Source organism: Serinus canaria, chromosome 1A, assembly GCF_022539315.1.
Source record: "Serinus canaria isolate serCan28SL12 chromosome 1A, serCan2020, whole genome shotgun sequence".
Lineage (NCBI taxonomy): Eukaryota > Metazoa > Chordata > Aves > Passeriformes > Fringillidae > Serinus > Serinus canaria.
Window position 1 is genome coordinate 65752609 of NC_066314.1, and position 19961 is coordinate 65772569.

Consider the following 19961-nt stretch of genomic DNA (forward strand, 5'->3'; position numbering starts at 1 on the left):
TTGGTGCAGGAAGAATGATCAAAATCAGGGAATGCACAGAAAGAAAGATAGGGAGATTAGTGGTGAAGAACAGGGCTACATAGCCAGTTGAATTCTCTTTGTCTCCTATCAAAGTTAAGCTCCTGAGTCATGGATAAGGTGGAGAAACAAATGGTTGTACATTGCTTATTCCAGCCATGGAACAGACAATGACCTTCATACCATTTACTGAAAATTGCCTCATGACAGCCTCAGACATCATAGGGGATGCAGCCTGGAGGAGGCTTACCTTTCCAGCCCCAGGGACTGCAGGTTCTTGGCATGGGGTTCACTTTTCCCAGCTTACAGACCAAACCTTGGCTGCTTTCAGAGCAGCAAGGAGCTGAACACTGGTGCCTCCTGCTCCTGCCACTGCAGTCTGCTTTCCAAAAAATTCTGCTTTTCCTACCAACCCTCTCCAGCCACAATTTTTAGCACACATTCTTTTCTTCTTGATGACTCACCCCATGATATTATTTCTTTCCCAAGCATTTTATTTCCATTAACTTCTCTCTTTTGCTCCTTTTCCTCCTTAGGGGCCTAATCATTACAAGAGCTGCTGAGTGCAGTAATTTGGGCTTGGGAGTCAATAGAGGTGCGGCACCTCTGACTGAAGGAGAGTCTCTCTTCCACCCTCTCCCAGTGTCACCGGCTTGTTATTCCCTCCTCAGCCACACAGAGCACCCAACCGGGATGCATGGGCCTGTGGGGAGTTGGACCACAGCTGCCAGATGTGCAGCAGAGAGCCACGAGAGCGATCTCACTGCTGGCAGCTGGAAATCCTCATGACCAGCCTGAGAGAGGCAGCCTCACATGGGACAGACACAGGCTGGCAGTCACAAGGCTTGCCAGCTCCCCTGAGCAATAAATGCCTGACCTGGAAACTGGTAGGTTAAAAGGAAGCACTAGCATATTATGAAAGAGGGTCTGGATGGGAGAGAGCTGAAGCCTGGACAGATCAGAACACCAAGGCACAGGAGGGTGGTGTCTGTCAGTACAGGTCACTCATCCCACTCGAGGAGCAGCAGAGCACCCTGGCAGGAAGAGCAGATGGAGCTGGAGACTCCTGGAGCTGGACCTACTCCCACTGTCACTAAAGGGCTGCAGCTCGTGGCTGCATCACAAGCACAGATCCCAGCCCAGTCCCCCTTCCCTTGCAAGGCTCCCGAGCATCCCCGCCGTGCCGACAGAGCCGTGCCCCGCCAGTGACAAGCGACAGTCTCAGCCCAGTGGCCCTGGGGGGCAGGAAATGCCCTACAGCCCTGCTGTGCCTCGCGAACTGGGCTGCTGACCCAAATGAAAAATGCTTGCTCCCCCATCTGCAAATGCCACTAAGGATATGCAATCAGCATATAGAAAAACCTTTTTTTTTTTTTAATTTTTAAAACTGAATGCTTGAAACTGCATGTGGAATTGCAGCTATTGTAGAAGCCTGTATTCACTGGTTTATATGCAGAAGCTGCCATGCTGTTGCTGGTGTGTTTGAATGAAGCAGAGCTCCAGCATGCAGACAGAAAGCTTCTCCACATGTATTTAGCTGTGCTGTTTAAAAGCTTCTTTTCCTTTTGATGCTTCATTCCCCCTCCCAGCCTCTTCCTCCAGGCAATGATAGCCTCCCAACAGACTGTCTGCCCTCTGAAACTGGCTGTCAGAAGGGACGTGGAGAATTTCAAGGGGTATTTCAGAAGCAAATGCAGCAAATAAATTCTAACACAGAGTGCTTAGAGGGCTTATTGTCATGTCTCGATTTACCAGAACTGAGTGAATAATCCATGCAGATGATTTTTTCCTGTAAATGTAGTTTCTTTCAGAACATTCAGGCATTATTTGAATTATTTTTTTTCCTAAATAATGTCTGTGTTAATGCATTCATGAGCTTTATAAAGTGCATATGAGAGTGTGACATGATTGAAAACCAGATTTGTTTGATTGGATTTTTCTGGAAACCAGGTGTGACATTTCAGGAATAGGTTTGAGTCTGATTGTGAAGTAGGCTTGGGTTTATGAACACTACCTGTAATCCAAGAGAGCATCCATTTTGTACTGGTGGTTTGTGCTGCAAGAGGAGAGCATGGAAGCACAAGGGTGAATATGACAGAACAAGTGCAGGTTTTTGCAGGAAGCTTTGATTTTGATACACTCAAAAGGAAGGCATGTTGCAATTCACTCCTTCCCTGAGTAGCTACTTTTATGCTGAATTATCAGGAAAAAAACCCTATCACCACTTGTAAAAATGCAGAGATAATGTTTTTTGGTTTGTTTTGTGAGGGCTCTGAGGGGGCAGGGTAGAGACCTTTTGCTATATCTAACTTCTTCCTCCTCAAGTATCTTGTAAAACTTTGCCACCAGATAAGATGGCAAAGCAGCGAGGGTACCCAGGCACAGCCTTTTCCAAGGCATACATCCTTCTGCCAGGATCTATCCCTGCTAACCCATGGACCAGGCCAAGGAGCTGCAGCTCTGCTCAGGGTCGCATTGTTGTTGGCATCAACAACAATGCCCCAAATGCTGCAGGAAAGCACAGCCGTCACACCATGAGAGAGTAAAAAACCCCTCTGCTCAGCACTGTCCCAAGTGCAGAAGGGGACACCACAATTGTACCTGATTTTTGTATCTTCCTCCACTTTGTCCCTGAGTTGTCTCACCTGACTGTCCAGACCCAACATCATCAGCATGGAGAAGAAGAGGATGGACCAGAGTGGGGACAGAGGCAACTGTGTGACCACCTGTGGGTAGGCCAGGAAAGCCAGTCCAGGGCCTGCAGTAAGGAAAAGGGGGATGAGCCCATGTTCACAAAGCATTTGATGGCAAGTCTGAGCTTAGTGCCACAGTTAAACAGAGAGACAAAAAATACAGCCAAGAACTCAGGGGTTTTTATGTAGGAGCTGGGAACACCTGTGCCTTTGTGCCTGTGACACACCAGCTTGGTGGGAGGCATGGGGGCAAGATGGGGAGACAGGATTGGAGAAACAAGTCCTGCAAGTAAGTAATAATGTAATCAAATTATTGCAACCAAATGGAACTGGAGCACTGTGCTAGAAAAATAAGCTGATATTCAGAGCTGGTTATAACTTTCCTGGTGCCTTTTTTTTCTCCCATCACAAAAGGCTGTTTCTTGAGATAAAAGCTTTCTCTGGAAAGACAGCAATTTCAAAATATGTCTTTGTGCAGAAAGGCACAGTTCTATCTTGGTTAAAAAATTATTATGAGATCCAGTCTCAAGATTTTGCATGAAAAAGGGACGCCAAATTTTGATCACATCTACTGAAAACATAGGTAATATCTACTCTCCATAGGAAGGTTTCAGACAGCAAATGGCCTAAATATTTCACTACAGCAGAATAAAACTTCAGCACACCTAGTCAGGAAAGAACCAAGAGCACCCCACACAAATGGTTCTCACAGGTTGGTGTTGCATTTGAACCTGGGTTTCTGCTTACCTGAGGAGGCCAGCTCTGACACCGACTTCTTTGTGATGTGTGACATGAAGCCAATGATGGAGAAAATAACAAATCCTGCAAATATGCTTGTGGTGGAGTTTATACAACAGACAATAATGGAGTCTCTGGAAGAGAGAAAGAGAGAAAAAACCCCTCCTGTAGGTCCCACCAAGAGCAGAGGGTGGGGTAAACAAAAGACCAAGCTCTGCAGATAGCTGGTCCTGTGCCTTGGACAGGTAGCACAGGTGACATACTAAGTGTCCTGTAGGCAGGGAACCCCTCTAAAGAGATCACAGTGTGTCCCCTAGGCTGCATGTTGCCATCAAGGGGACAGCAGAGACCAGGCAGATTCACCACAACCCCCTGCCTCACCCATGAGGAGTCCCAGCCACACTGGAGGATGGAAAAAACCAGCTGACCTGTAGACGTTGTTGTGGAAAGTGTTGTAGCTGCCCAGAGCAATGAGGGAGCCCAGCCCCAGGCCATAGGAGAAGAAGATCTGAGTGGCTGCATCCATCCAGACCTGTGGAAAAGGAGCCAGAAGAAGAGTGCAGCAGAAGAGGACTCTGTGCTGCAGGTGCATGTCCTGGACAGGGTAGGGCTAGCAGGGGGACTGGGTGCAGACTCTGTAGCTGTGTGCTCGGATGCACAGCCCACTGGGGTGACCAGGATCTGGGGGAACCCCTGTCAGTAGGGCCCAGTCAAGAATTTCTCACTAACATCTAATCTAAAGCTATTCTATTTCAGTTTAAAGCCATTCTTCTTGTCCTATCACTCCATGGTCTTGTCAAAAGTCCCTCTCCAGGGCTTTTCTGTACTGGAACATAGGGAATCTGCATCCTTCCCATGTGTCAAGTGTATCAAAGTGCAGTCTGGCTCAGCATCAGACACATATCCCCAGCCCTCCGATGGGATGATGTAGATGGATGAAGGGTCATGCATTTCTGAACAGTGTCCTGTGCAGGTCAGAAGGGTCTCTTGCATTGTTTGAGTCTGTGTGTGTCTGTTTGCTTTCTCACATGTGCCCCAAGGGATGCTGCTCCACTCAGAGACCCACATCCTTCTCTCACACCCTCCATTTCTCTTCCACTAGTGTGTCTTTGATTTTCCAACATGGAAACAACATGTGCAAACAACCGCAGAAGAGAGTTTGCAAAGGTGGTCCCATTGCCCTAAGGTGTTAAAGCTTAGAAAGTTCAAGAAAAGGAGACAGACTGTTTGTTTCTTAATTGTGTAGTATTTACACAACTCTTCTGGTCTTGAGAACCCTGTTTTCTTCATTAGAGCCAATGCAGTTGGTAGTATAGTTACAGAGAGTGTCCTGAAAGAGGGATCATTGGGACCCTCAATGGAAAGTGACAAATGTCCAGCTGTCCCCACTCACACATGACTGGTGACTTTGGAACCATGGGAGTATTGCTGCTGAAAATCACAGAGTCTGTGTATCCTGAAAAACTTCATTTTTGCAAGGATCCCTGTTCCTCCTGGGTCTCCTCTCTGCTTCCAGTGACCAAAAACACATTACTGGCCACTACTCACCACTTAAGCACTTCCAAAAACTGCTGCTGTGTGTGCTGCTGTACTTGTGCTCCTAAGGAGGCCCCCATGCCACATCATCCTTTCTCTGGGACCTCCAGAACAAGACCAGACCACTAGCCCGAGGACAGTCACTGAAATGAGACATTCCTAGCCCAGAGGGCAGGTCTCTTTGTCAGGATAACTTCTGATTCCCCATAATCTGTGGATAACACTGCTTGAGTACAGCAGAGCTGCTGCACTGATTTCCACCCATGAAGGACCTTTTCCTCAGTTTTGTCTCAGCTTATGGGACATAGGCCATAAATACTTGTACAGGGTTATTCTAGAGTTATTTTAAGTACTTAGAATACTCATGGGAAGTGCCTGGGGAAGCCAAATGCAAAGACAGGTGGGAGATAAGAGCTTTCCTCACTAGGCTACAAACCTCAGAGTCAGAGAGCTTTCTGAAGTCAGGTGTGAGGTAGAAGAGGATCCCCTCCTTGGCTCCTGGCAGCGTGACTCCCCGGAACAAGAGGATGAAAAGCATGAAGTAAGGGTAGGTGGCTGAGAAATACACCACCTGAAAAAGACCCCGTGGGAGAGAAGCCATCAGCCCACCAGTGCCCAGGACCTTTCCTGCCCATGGTGTCATTGAGTCTGGCATATTCTCCTGTGAGGGGGACAGGCTCCCAAGCACAGTCACTTTCAGCAGCATTTCTTTGCATTTTCTGTTCCCCCATTCCCATGCTAGTAACGTTTCTGGCTGTTTGAGGTTTCACCCTGCCAATGATATACAAGGACACACTAATCACAAAAGTAGCATGCTGAAGTCTGGATTAAATGCCCAAAGGCAAGGGAATTGCACAGGGATAATTTTAGCCCACAGAAGTAATCCCCTTAAGTCATCACATCCTTATTTTGCAGAGCTAAAGCTGGTGTTTCTCTAGACCAATGTATCAACCAAAACGAGTTGTCTTGATTCCACTGCTTTCCTTCCAGCACTGTTTCAGTATCTTACAGGTATGTGCCATCACTCATCACAGGACCCATACCAGTAATCACCAGGGCTTTGCTGTGGCTGTGTAGCTAAAGCCTGTTTGAGAACCACTGGGGAAGTTAACAGCTTAGGAGACCTACCCCTGAAGTGCTTCTTTCTGATCTCTCCTCTAGATTATTCCTTTCATAATAGTGTCCTGCTGCACCATGCTGTGCTCTAAATAACACATCCCAGCATCTCAGCACTGCTGTTTCACTAAACAAAGCAATTACCTTTCTGCTGTGCTAGCCTGGAACACGGCACAGGGAATAACAACGGGCTTCTCATCTGAAGGTCTCCCACCAATATCAAAAGGGCAGCAGGGAAATTGTCAAAGGAGATGGTGAGATTTTTTCCACCAGAGGCAATTTAGGAGACTGTGACTGTCAAAAGTGGGAGGCCACAAGAAGCTTTGCTCTCTCAAAGGGCTGTCCCAAAGTGGGAAATAAAGGTAATTTCTGAAAATGCCTCTTCCAAAAAGAATGCACACTCAGACCCATGACCTTACAGGCAAGAATTATTCTCTACACTTAGAATGAAAATTACCATAAACATCATAGCAATTTTTACAGCTGTGAAAGGTAAATGTCAGGAATTTAATAGCATCTACTGTGATTTTGCCTCTAAACACTGTAGCCTTAGTTATAGACACTTAAATAAAATTGAGTCTGGAGGACATTTGGATGGCACAGCAATGAGAGGCAGCACCAAAAGACCCAACCCTCACACTGTACCTTGCCTGTCCACTCCACACCCTTCCAGATGGAGAAGTAGACCAGCAGCCAGGCCAGGGCCAGCGTGCCAGCCAGGGGCCAGCGGACAGAGCCAGGCTCCCCCAGGCCTCCGGACATCTGGTGCATGTTCCTCCTAAAGGTGGGAGACACTGTGTCAGGAGGAAGTCTGACAGTCAAGAGCAGAGGAATTTGGAACTCCCAGAGGTGGCTGGAGGGTGAAGGGCCAGGTGCAGACAAGTGTGAGAACCCACAAATCCCTAGAGGGAACTGAGGATCATTGTGATGGGACAAAGGGAGGTGAAGAGAGGTGGAGAGACTGTTTGCCTGCAGGTCCATCTGACGTGCATCTGCACAGTGCACCCCTTGCCCACCATGGCCAGTGGTTGGCTGTAAGGCCCTACTGCCAAAGCTGCCCAAGGAACAGAGCCAACAGGCACAGCCACAGCCCTGGTGGGCAGGCACAGTGAGCACAGGGAGGGGGAGAAACCTGGTGTAGGCAGCTGGGGACGTACTCCCAGAACTCGGTGACGGCGCTGGTGAGGTTGGTGGTGTCGTTCAGGGAGTAGTTGGAGAAGCAGCGCTCTGTGTTCCAGGCATTCCCACAGCTCTGCCACGGCAGCTCCTGCACCAAAACAAGGACAGCAGAGTGATCATTCGTGGGATATCTCCCAAGTGAAATCTGGCTTCTTCTAAACTGAAGCCTCTTATTTTATTTTTTTTTTTTTGTAAAGATAATGGGCAGCTCCACTGGATGGGCATGCTCTTGTAGCCAAAATAATGGAACCATTTTCAAAAATATGATAAATTATGATAAGGATTTTGTGAGAAAAAATATTATGACGTGATTAGGGCAATACTGTAGCTCAAAAAAATTCCCCACATAGAAAGCCACTTCCAATTAACTGTTGATAATTAATACCTACAAATTAAAATACTATCAAGGGATACTGTGTTTATAATCATTACAGCTTTTTGCTAGCTTCACTCAACAGGTGGCTGGAATTTACTGCAGAAAGAATAAGCAGGGATTTGTTTCTTATGTTTCATTTACACCAACTTCAATGCTTTAAAAGCAACACGGCCCTGAGAATGGAGGCAATAGGTTGTCTACACAAACAGATTTTTATAACACAAGCACAGGAGTAAATTGTCCAGGACAGTAGCTGTTTGATACTGTCCACTGCCCTGATTATAAGCAGCACAAAGGGATTCCTGGGAGAGGTTTACACTGGGTAGTTGTGTGACAGCAGCACAACACTACAGAGTTACTACAATCATCTCTGGCACTGCAGACAGTAAAGCAGCAGTGCCAGGGGCCATGTGAGGGTGCAGGACAACTCACACAGGCCATGTAGTGCCATGGCTGAGCCAGCCCAAGGAAGGCAGCTCAGATATGTCTCCATGAGCAGCTACCTCTTTTCCCAAGCACAGTGCATGTAGATAAATGCAGAGCAGCTATTCTGGGTGATTTCCTTCTGCAGATAAGACCTGAGGCTCCAGCTCAACAAAGCTTTAAGAAGATGTTTGTATCCATCCCTATTCCTCCAGGAATGTAGACCTCTTTATCATAAAAGCAGGTCCACCGACAAGAGGAGAGAATGATGCATCTGACTCCATCTTATCAGAAGGCTAATTTATTATTTTATTAAAGAATACTATGCTATACTAAAGAATACAAAAAATATACTTACTGAATGGTAAAAAGATAATAATGAAAACTTGTGACTCTTTCCAGAGTCTTGACACAGCCTGGCCCCAACTGGCCAATGAGTCAAAACAACTCACAGCAGTATCCAATGAAACAACCACCTGTGGGTAAACAATCTCCAAACACATTCCAGATGAGCACAACACAGGAGAAGCAAAAGAGATAAGAATAGTTTTCCTTTTCTCTGAGGCCTCTCTTGCTGCCTTTCGCTCTCTGAAGCCTCTCTCGCTTCCCAGGAGAAAAACCCTGAGCAAAGGAATTTTTTCAGAGAATGCCAATGCCACACTGTTCAAGAACATTATCTGTATTTTAAATGCCTTGTGCCATCATTGCCTTTAAGTGCTGCCTTCACTGCTCCATCTAAATCAGTTCACTCCAGCAGATGATACCTTCAAGCGTAGTATCCTGGCAGAATGGTGACTATTGCAGGGGCAGAGGAAATGTTACAGTGGCCACCCAGACCATTGCACCCCCCTAGTGATTTCATGAGGACTTGCTAACTGCACTGAAGAAAAGGCAGTGGCTTGAGCAGTGCTGCATAGCAGCTCTTTAATGTCTGCATCTTAGAGAAGTTGCACAGCTCTCACAAGGAGGGGCAGGCTGGGGGACAGTTTGTTGCTGCTCCATTTCCTCTGGATTTCAGAGGACAGAAACTGCAGAAGGCAGGCTTGGCTCCTATTATAGTTCAAAATACTCTTAGTTAAATTTAGGAGGCACAGGGGAACAGACATCAGCCTGGCTATTTCATTTGCACCCAAATTCCTTTTGGGAATTTGGAATTATTATCTCTGGTAAAAGAAAAGGTCTTGAGCCAAACACCTGGATCTGCCTATGCACATACAAGCACTGTCACCACCTGGGTCTGTAACACATGAATGTACCGAAGCCTTATCCTAAGAAACATCCTGCCCAGGGTGGAGTTGGGATGGGTTACTTTGGGGAAGACCTCTGTTTATTTGGGAATCCCTGAGGGTGCATCTAATCACCCACAGCCAATAATTTTGTCCTAGATCCAGGACCCTACAGTGATAGGTGGTGTTGGTGGTAGAAGCACAGTTGGGAATGGCAAATGAAATGATTCAGCAAAAGTCTTGATAGATACTTGAAAGTTTTGCTGGAACAAAAAGGAAAACTGGATGTACAGTGTCCACAATAGCATGTCAGGGTTATATCTAAATGACATTTTAAAAGATCCCACTTGAACCATGGGGTTGATGTCTTTAAAGCTTCAGGTTGCTCAGAGAGTTACATTAAGGAAACTCTTACCAGTTTCTGGGCTGAAATAAATAGTTCAGCTACCAAGAAGTTTATATGGGGTATGATTCTAACCTTGTATGGTATAAGGCCCTGCTGTGGAAGAGGAACCCACTATAAACCATAACACCAAAGCACACACAAAGGGACAGCCACAAGTAGATGTTTAGATACTTTCTGAATCATTTTCCCAGCAGAAAAAAATCCCTTGGAGAACATTTATCAAGAGAGGAATGAAAAATAACTAATTAAGATAAGGAGCAAGTCCTGAGAAATAAAACCATGATGTAACAAAACCTGACAAAACCAGTTCTGGAAATGTGCAACTCAGATTCAAGCAGCCCTAGAAAACAGAAACACAGGCTGAGTTTTAAAGACTGAAGGGAGTGAGGAACAGTTCCTGTAGAGGGGATAGGACCATGCCCCCCAGAAGATAAGCATCACTACCCATCAGCAAAACAAAACTGCCTCCAGGCCTGATGAACCTCTTCTTGAAGGGTGCAGCATGATGCTGGCAAGGGCTTTTTGCACAAATGGCAAGCAGCTAGTGACCACTGTGGGTCATAAAACCACTGCCCATAATTGGGAGTGAGGACCCAGACCACAGCCACTGCCATGCTGCAGACACGCCTGTGACTCACCGAAGTGAAGGAGTTGAAGAGATAGTAGAGAGCCCAGGCAATGATGACAATGTAGTAGATGTTCAGCCAGAAGGACAGAACCATGGCTGCCAGTCCCACACCTGCAAATGAAGGCAGAGAGCAGCATCAGTTGATGATGGGGTACCAGTGGTCAGTCTCTCTGGGTCTGGATTGAAGGCACTTGAGACAGTAATTCATGTTTGGACTCAGGTGTTTGTTATTTCTTATCAGTAAAACAGTCTCACAAATGTGAATTCAACAGCTTTTCATTAGAAGGCACAAAATGGCCAACAATCTCTTGATACAAGGTCCTTTAAGACTAAACTATCTCATTAAGAACTGACACCTGGATTATTTTCCCTTTTAACCCAATAACTGATCCCAAGGAACCCCCAGTGCAGACTTTTCTGCCCAATTACAAATGTCACCCAAACCCATGGAGAAGAAGGAAGAAGCATGAAGAACAAACCCAGGACAACACTCTGTGCCCTCCATCTTACTTCCATCCACAACATACTAAAAAATCCCAAAACCTAAATTTCTCACCAAGTGATACACTTACACTACTCTCTAGTTCCAGTCTGTCTTGAAGTCTAGGAAACTTTCTCCATGAATGAGGGTCAAAGTCAGTGCTCCCCTGGGGGTCAGGGCACCCCAGAGCAGACAGGAAAAAATTCCCAGTGCCCTGGGTTTCCACAAATCCAGGTCTCCAGTACCCAAGGGAGTTCGTGGGCACTACAGCAAGGGTTTTTTTTGAAAATCAAAAAAAGGGAACCACCTCATCAACACACAGTGTGCTATGGTTGTGCAATGAGCTGGTCAGCAAGGGAGGCTCATTCCCTTATGTCTCTCAACCACCCATTTCCACTGGGGAAACAATGCTTTTAGTGTGCTACTGCTACTCTAGGGACAGAGCTCGATGAAAACAGGATCTTGACACTTCCCTGGCAGAATTGTACTTTCCCACATCCAAGGCATTTCTAAATCACCACTGGCTTCTAGAAAACAATTATTTTAAACATGGCAACAGGTTGCATTCTCATGCAATTAAAGTAAGCATATGTAGAGAGGCTTGGGAAAACAAAGGGTCTTCTGCAACTAGAGCCCCTCTGTCACAGTGCCTTGTCCCATAAAGTCCATTGTCATCACACAAAACTGCTTGAACAGACACAGTGATGTTAGTGACTGCAGACATTGAGGTCAAGGACAGCTTGATAAAGACAGAGGGGAAATCCCTTCTCACCCCACCTGCCACCACATCCCAGCTCCCAGGGATTTGCTGATTTGCCTTCAAACCATTAATAGGGTTTTGCCTCTAGTTACGTGCCATTGCTGTCACAAACATACAGCACAGTACCTTTGAACATGGGTGCTAATCTCCAGACTCCTAGTCCACCAATCGAGGTATACTGGCCCAGAGCAGTTTCCAGCAGGAAGAGAGGAATCCCAGCAAACACCAGGGTCAGGAAATAGGGGATGAGGAAGGCCCCTGAAAGAAGGAGCAAAGTTATCAAGCAGTTCCCCCTTCAAACAAGAAGGAAATGCCTCCATCTGCAGTTTCTTGCTCTGCAGCACCCATGAGGATGATGGTGATGAGGAGCAGCCTCTCCCAGAGGTGACAGTTTGCAGCTGGAGTTGATGTGTTCGGTGAGTCTCCCACTGAGGTCACAGCTGCCTTCCCCTTATGACTGTGGGTATGTATGTACCATGTACACAGTGTATCCATATACACTGGCATCACTAGCTGTGCCATGCCAGGCTCACTTTGTTAGCTGCTTAGACAATGCTAAACCCAATCTGACAACAACCCCAAAAGCTTGGACACTGACATTGATAACTTGTTGATGCTTTCCGTCTTACCTGCAGAAGCTTTCAATTCTTCTTCTTCTTGAGGGAAAAGTGCACAGGAATATCTGGCATTGGCCACTGCTTTCTTTGTTTATAGCTGTTTCAGTCTTTTAAGAAAGCTGTGACCAACACTGTGCTGGCTCTTGTAACAGTACTATATACCACCCCACCTGTGTTTTAGGTTTTACCCTTAAAATTCTTAGTGAAAATATTATTCTTCTACACAGCCCTATGGAAATCATCTCATCACTAGAAAGGAGGTAGAACACTCATTCACTAGAGATATTACTGGCACCCAGTTTTTAGAAGAGCAATTAGAATGGGAGAGCCTTGCTGTGTGATTGGAAGGCTGTACAAGTTCAGGTCATCCTGACTTCTAGGATGTGGGAAAAAGCCCATTTTTTATCTTTCTCATGCACGTACTGGAATAGGCCATCATTTCTGAGGAGGACAAACCTTTGCAGAAGATGCTCACTGGGGACAGAGGAAGGACTCTGTTTGCCCAGAAGTGGCTGGCTGTGTTCAGGACAGCACTGATTCCTGCACTAGCCTTAGGGCTGAGCTGTCAGTCTGAGTCTTCTCCAGATAATCGTAGGGAAGCAAACACGGAGCCAGCGAGCAAAGCACTCTGGAGAGCTGTGGCCCAGCTTGCACCCAGCAGAGCCAGGCTCCAGCAGCTGCTCTCTGAGGGCAGGGAAGCAGCCAGGCACAGCCAGGGATGCTGGCTCAGGGGACACCCAGCTGGGGACATCTGCCTGCCAAGCAGGGAGCGGAACCCAGCTGGGAGAGGCAGGTGCCAGCACTCGGCATGGGAGTCCATGGGAAGCAGCATGCAAGAGAGCTGGCAGTGGGTGGTGGGGAGAAAACACTCTCTGTGCCAGCAGTTCAGTGACCATGATCCTGAATCATAAGCTGGCTTGGAAGCACAGGCTCTTGGCTTCACCAGCAGCCTTGCTCATAGGAGAGAACAGCTCTGGGCACCACTGTGCCTGCTCAGCAGCCTCCCCTGTGTGCTCATTAGACACCACAGCCTGCAAGGTCCAGGCCCCTGAGAGCCCTGTGGGAAGCCAGTGTCTGCTCCAAGGCTGCTGCCCCCCTGCTGCTGTGCAGTTTGGAGGCTGAGCTTAGCACCAGTGTAAGTCTCCTCCTCGCTTCTGTGCAAGCAATTAATGAAATTTGGCTGCAGCTCTGATGATCCTGCACTTCTCATCTACAGCAGGTCAGGAAGGTTTGTAGGTGAAAGGTCTTATTAGACTGTTGGGGGAAAAGAAAAACCGAAAAACCAAACAAATAAACTTTTGGACACAAGTCTTTTATCCTGGCTGGATCCTCAGGAATAGTGGAAAATCTACAAACCAGACCACCCAGACCACCTCCTGTTGGCAATGCCACTGCCACTCTGGAGAGCCAGGTCCCCAAGCAGGCATGGATAATATCCCCAGGTCCTGTACAGCCAGATGGGAAATTGGTTCTGAAATTTGTATCTAAATTTTACAGGCTGGTACAAAATATGGTTGTGCATGACCTTGTGAAAGTCCCAGCTCGTCTCCAGATCCATGGGTGTCAAAGAGGTGATGATGCTGGTCCAGCTCAGAGCACTGACCCTTGGAGGGAAGGAAGGATCAATAGTGCCTGGTGCTCACCATGCAGCCCCAAATCTGCCTGCTCCTAATGCTACACAGCAGAGAACAACAATCCTTAAAACAGGGAACACTGCCCACAAATCAAAAATTGAGCACTACAAGCTGTTACACTGTGTTTTTTTGAGTCTCAGTGTGCAATTGAGGAGTGGAGGATGCTTATTTAAAGGATTGTTTTTCTCTCAAGTTATTCAAGCTTAGGATCTCACAGGCAATTTTTAGCATGTACTGAGCTGCATTTAAAGTAAATTTGGAGTCTGGTACAATTCCGTTGAGATCAGAGGGACTGTATAAGGTTAGAGATCAGCGTTGAGGCTGGAGCCATGGGCACAGCTGGGCACATCCAGCTACGTGCAGGGCCAGCAGGGAGCCCAGACATCACTTTGGGCGAAGCCTGCTCCCCACAGCGGATGGGCCGAGCGCTGGGCTGCCGTGCCCCGGGCTCCCTGCGCCGAGCAAACCAGCCGTGAGCCGATGCAATGCGACAGCGGTAAGTGAGACGACAATATTTCCATTCAGTTCAATTTGCCTGTGCGTAATGGAAGCAGCCCACACGACCGTGCTCTGAGCAGCGCACATGCAGGACGCTAAAATTAGAGTTCCACCCACAGTCTGCTGTGCTCCGTCGAGGCAGAGCCGGGGCTGTGCCCACCCGGTTGCGAAGGAGCCGCCGTGCGCCCCCGCCTCGCTCCGCTCCGGTCCCGGTGACGCTCCCGTGCGTCAGCGCCGCCGCCGGCTCTGCCAGCGCCGCTCGCTCCGCGCTGCCGGCTGCGGGAGCGGCCACCCCCGGCAGGGCCGGGGGAAAGAGCCATCCAGGCTGCCACGAACGGCACGAAGCGGCAGGGGAGGCAGGGTGTTTGTTGGGAGCAGGCAGGAACCAATTCCCGCGTTTCATCTGCCTGGCGTTTCTGCTCACAGCCGGCTGCTCCCTCTGCGTGCCCGCGGCTGTCAGGGCAGAGATCGCCCCGTGTGCCATTGCTAATGCTAAAAATAGCGCTCCGCACCTCTACAGCACCCTCTGTCCTAGGTTCTCAGCTGACTTTTTATGTAGGATCGATTTTAGCTTCACTACACCCCTCATCTAATTACAGGCATTGTCATCTCCACCTTTATGTGTTAGGAGACAGTCACGAGCAGCACGGAGCTGTGAGAGACTTGGTATGACACAGCAACTACAGGGCAGATGCTGGCTAACAACCAGTGCTGGGACCCAGCTACAGGGAAAATGTTCTATGAAGGGAGCTAGCAGTCAGAGTGTGGCCAGACAAAGATGACAAACCTGCACCATGGCTCTGGCATTGGTGGCACAGGCTCCCCAGGGCAGGCCTGGATATTTCCATAAACCTCACTCAGCTCAGCTGCACATTTTCACCTCTCCACAAAACCCAAAGAAGCTGTGGATGCCCCATCCCTGAAAGCGTTCATGGCCAGGTTGGATGTGGCTTTGAGCAACCTAGTGGAAGGTGTCCCTGTCCTTGGCAGTGGGTTTGGAACTGGCTGATCTTTAAGGTCTTTTCCAACCCTGACCATCCTATGATTCTACAATTCTATGAAAACAGCATGGTCAGTTAGAAATCTTCATGTCAAAATTACTTACTTTCTGGTCTCCTGCTAGGACTCACTCCACATGATTCAGAGAAAGGGCCCTGATACCCTTAAATGCCATGAAGTGAAATGGACATTGCTTCAGGGAACAAGACCCTTCTCTTCTCCAGGGTTGGAGGAGAAGAGCATCCTACACTGCCTGCAACAGCAGAAATAGGCTGGTGATATGAGAAGTTATGAAAGCCAAAGGTAAAAGGAAAATAAAAAACACATGGAGAAGAAACATGAAAAGAGACCCTCAGAGCAGCATGAATGAGTGTGGCACTTGGGATGGGGACTCCAGGCCAGGAAGGGCTAAGAGGGAAGCAAAGAGCAATGTAGGAAGACTAGCAGGCAAAAACTAAAGTGTTATATACAGATTTAAAGGTGAGTAAAATGGGTTTGGACTTGTGTGGGAAGTCTGTAAAATGGTTCAAGGAAGTGAGCAGCTCTTCAAAGGGGAGAAGAAGGGCTGTTTTAGTAACAGGCACAAGCAATGGGAGAGCTCAGCATGGAGTGAGAAGAAAGAGCCTCTGCTCTACTGACACCTGCCTGTACTCCCCTCCACGAAAGCATCTCCCTGACAAGGCAGAAGAGAGAGCACCATTTGAGAGGGGAGCTAAGGCACAGAAGTGTGTTTTCTGAGTTGATCCAAGAAATTCTGCAGCTGAGCAGGGAGAATTTCCTTGAGAATACCCTAGACCGAGGAGAACCCAACCTTGAACAGATGCAAACTGGTTTCTCTGGAGGTGCCCCAGAATCCATCTGGATGGCTATTTGTGCATAGCCCTCCCTGTAAGTAAATGAGGTCCCAAATGCTTTTTTTTTTTTTTTTTTTTTTTTTTTTTTTTTTTTTTTTTCAGCCCTGAAAATTTGGACTGCACAAGCATGGCAGAACTCAAACTGTTTCTTTTATTTCTTTGGACTGCTTCTTCCCAGCCTGCACTTGCTAGTAAAGCCCACAGATCATGGAAACTTGTCTCTGGACAACTTAATAACTCCCACCATGTGGTTGAGCTCCCAGCTGAAGGACCACCCATTTGCCCAGACCCACACCAAGCCAAAACCTGCTCAGGTGCAAGGCTGCTCACTGTGCATTCCTCTCACCTCCTCCATTTTTGCCACAGAGATAAGGGAAGCGCCAGACGTTGCCCAGACCGATAGCATAGCCCACACATGACAGCAAGAAGTCAAATTTCCCCTTCCAGGAACCTCTGTCTGGGATCTCCTTCTTCTTCTTCTTGGTGCTCACGACCTCAGGGCTGATGGGCTCTGGCTCCTCCAGGGCTGCCTGCTTCACCTCAGAGGGAGAGCTCAGCTCCACGGAGGGGTTGTCCATCTTGCCCATGGTGACTCAGAAGTATGTCCACTCTTGCTGAGGGGCTGGAGGAGCAGGAAAGGCAGTTTCTGCCCTGGCCACGAGAAGACAAGATGGGAAGCCCTGGGCAAAGCTCCTGGTGAGAAAGGAGAGAAGGAAGATGTCCTGTGTCAATGTAGTGTGTCAGATTTGGTTGTTACCGTTACATTACGAATCCCTCAACTCTCATCTGCTTCTCATCCCAGTGCTCTGCATGAAGAGCTTTGGGACCAGTAGGCATGCAGCAAAACCACAGGTTGTGGGTGACCCACCACACAGCACAGAAATATATCTGTCCTGTCTGAGTGACAGTGGAGGAGAGCACAATGAAGGTGCCAGAGCTCCCAGGTCTGGGGTCCAAAACTGAGTGCAGCAGTCACAGAGTCATCTGAGAGTTTGTGTGGCCCAGCCAGCTAAGTACTGCTATGGATGTGCTCCACTTGGAAATCCCAAGCATTTATTCCTCACCACAGCAGCAACACAGCCTGTTCACAGCTGTGCACCTGCAGCACCTGGCAAGGCAATCACTGCTCTGCTCAGCCCCTCCCTGTACACCATGTTGCGTGTGGTTCTGTAATCCCCAGGTGTATTCAGCTTGTGCTCACTGTGACTAGAGCCAGCCTGTGAAACACTAAAATCTCATTAAGTCAGGACTTCAAAGTTCTGATGATTAATTGCATGAGTCCAACTAAAAAATTTAGTTAATACCTGCATTGATTTTAGTTCCTAAGAAGTATATAACCATCACACCAAAACAATTGGGAAAGAGAGAGAGCAGGCTATGTTACTACACCTGTGTCTAACCCAATATTGCACTCATGTCTTGAAAAATAAGCGCAGTTCTCTCTTTCTGTCACATAAGCTATTGCAAAGTCAGAAAAAGACATGGAAGAGAGCCAAAAGGCTGCTTAAAAGTGTGGAGTAACTTCCATGTGAAGACAGTATAAATGAAACAGGATCCATTGCTCTGTGGAAGAGGTAGCTGGCAGGGGCCTATAAATGTATCAGTGTCATAAAATAGAAGTATTCACCTTTTCTGACATAAGAACTGCAAGGGATTAAACCATGACCAGCAGGTGGTAGGTTCAAAAAGAGCAAGAGGTGATATTCCAGAAAATGTGTAGCTATAGAGCAAGACTCCTCACTGCAAGACAAGCTGGATGCTGAGAGTTTATATGACTTTAGAAGAGGAAACTAAGGCAATAAATAATGGAAGGAAAATCCACCAGAATCTACTACTGCAATTCTGCAAAACCTTGAGCTGGAAGTTGATGGAGGTTGAGGGAGTTTTCCAAGGAAATAACACCTCTTCTTTTCCTGGTTTTATCCTCTCCCCTCAGCATCTACCCTCAGCCAGCACAGAAGACAGGACTGGCATGAAGTTTGCTCTCACCCACATCTCAGCCCATTTTACAGAGACAGATTTAATCCTCACTAGGGGTCCTGAGGCTGATCAGTGATACAATCTCCCAGAGAAGTCTGTTGACAAAAAACACTCATAGATGCATAACAAACAAAAAGAAAGAAAAACAAAATGGGTACATCAGGAGACAAATCAATGCTGTAAAGAGGTGTCATGCTCTAGCAGTTAAAGCTGACCTTGCTTGAGTTTCTTACTAGACTTGGCAGTCTATTCTCATAAGGAAACAGAACCCATTTTTCCCATTGGATGTTTGGGAGACTCATGATCTGGCATTCCTAAAGTGTACTGGACAGAGATGGTCTCCTAAGTCCAGGCTCAATGGCAGTATGACTCCTGGTCCCTACAGCAGGCATCCCATGATTATAGCAGGTGGATTTTGCTACACCACAGAATTCATCACTGAGGTTAGTAAAAGTCTGTCAGCTGTGAAGGGAATGGCTGCACCAGGAGATGTCTGTAATTCCTTCTGATAAGTCAGTGGAGAAGCCAGAAATCCCTTTGCTGTGGGACAAAGTCTGTAACCAAGCTCCCTGAGCTATGGAGCCCACACCAAGCCTCACCCTGACTCCTCTAGCCCCAGGATGGTTCCAGTAAGCCCAGCAGTAAGTGGCAGCATGAAAATGGTTTCTGGGGAGAAGAGATTATTTCACATAGCCCATGAGGCAGATGCCAGAAGATACCATTGCAGGACACTCAGAGAAAAGGCTTTGGTTGACAGATCCTATTTCTGTCCTACACCTTATGATAGCACTGTCACACCAGCTCCTGGCTCCTCACTAAGGCAGGGAGAAAAAGATTATACAGAACACGTAGGAGGAAAGTAAAATCAAGAAAATTTATAAATCAAAATAGAAGAAATAGCACCAAAACCCTTGGGAAGAACTCAGAGCTGGGCTAAGTCAGGGTAATAAGCTATGCCTGGAGACATAACAAATTTGACTCAGTAGGAGCCATTTAGACTCACTTCTTTTCTTTTCTGTAGACAAAAACCAAAAGGTAATCTGCTATCTTTAAAAAGTATTTATATATCCTGCTCTCCCTGTGCTCTTTTCCCTGGTCCTGTTGCCACAGTTCTGGGGTGATACTGCAGCTAGATGGTCATACTTCCTACATTTGGGGTAAGATGATAAAGGAGCAGACCACACTGGCAACTTCTTCTTACCTGAAAAGTGAGGTTCTTCATCTCCAGCTCAAAAAGAGCAAGCTAGATTTATAGAGGTTTCTTCATAGTCAAGAAATAGAAAAACAGGCAAGAGGATCCCACTGAGGATCCATTCCACCTCCATTCCACAGTCCTGTCTCTCTGCAGTGATGGATGATTAGGACAGAAGGGCTTGTGGATGTCCCACAGCCCAGCTGTGCCATGTCCTTCCCCAGACACATAGCCCTGACCACCAAAAACACAGGGAGGCATCAGTCTCCCCAGGCCAAGGGTTTGGCTCCTGTGTTGCTCACATGCTGAACAAGTCCTATTGGGACAAAATGTCAGCCCCTCCACTTATCCACACAGGTCTCCTCCAGCACGAGCACAAAGCTTTGTCCTGTGCTGACAGCAGAGAGAGTAGAGTCAGTTCAGCAGCTCTCTGTCATGTCAGATTATTTGTTCTGAAAAGCACACGGTGCTTTGGGCACAACAAAATGCCTGAAGGACTCAAAATGATAATCAATAAGAGCAGAGCTACAAGACAGAGGTGGCTCTGCTTTGCAAGGACTTGAAAACAAGGTCAAAGTTTCAACATGATACTATAGCAGGTTTCTCA

General features: G+C 47.3%; 1 protein-coding gene across 17 annotated transcripts in view; it reads right to left on the reverse strand.

Annotated features, from left to right (window-relative positions):
* LOC103820452 (sodium- and chloride-dependent GABA transporter 1-like) overlaps nucleotides 1-19961 on the reverse strand; it is a 61465-nt gene that overhangs the window by 26141 nt on the left and 15363 nt on the right. For 16 of the 17 annotated variants that reach the window (XR_007776559.1, XR_007776556.1, XR_007776555.1 and 13 more), the window contains exons 4-12: nucleotides 16529-16875; nucleotides 11707-11838; nucleotides 10350-10450; nucleotides 7259-7368; nucleotides 6747-6879; nucleotides 5422-5556; nucleotides 3878-3981; nucleotides 3459-3583; nucleotides 2664-2776 (exon numbers count right to left, since the gene is read on the reverse strand). Coding sequence is in view for 7 of the 17 variants with exons in the window: in XM_050969779.1 (XP_050825736.1) it covers nucleotides 2664-2776; nucleotides 3459-3583; nucleotides 3878-3981; nucleotides 5422-5556; nucleotides 6747-6879; nucleotides 7259-7368; nucleotides 10350-10450; nucleotides 11707-11838; nucleotides 16529-16769 (1194 nt within the window). In the remaining 10 variants the exon portion in view is untranslated. Of the gene's footprint in view, nucleotides 1-2663; nucleotides 2777-3458; nucleotides 3584-3877; nucleotides 3982-5421; nucleotides 5557-6746; nucleotides 6880-7258; nucleotides 7369-10349; nucleotides 10451-11706; nucleotides 11839-16528; nucleotides 16876-19961 lie in introns of those variants that run through there. The other variant, XR_007776560.1, reaches the window with a different exon arrangement.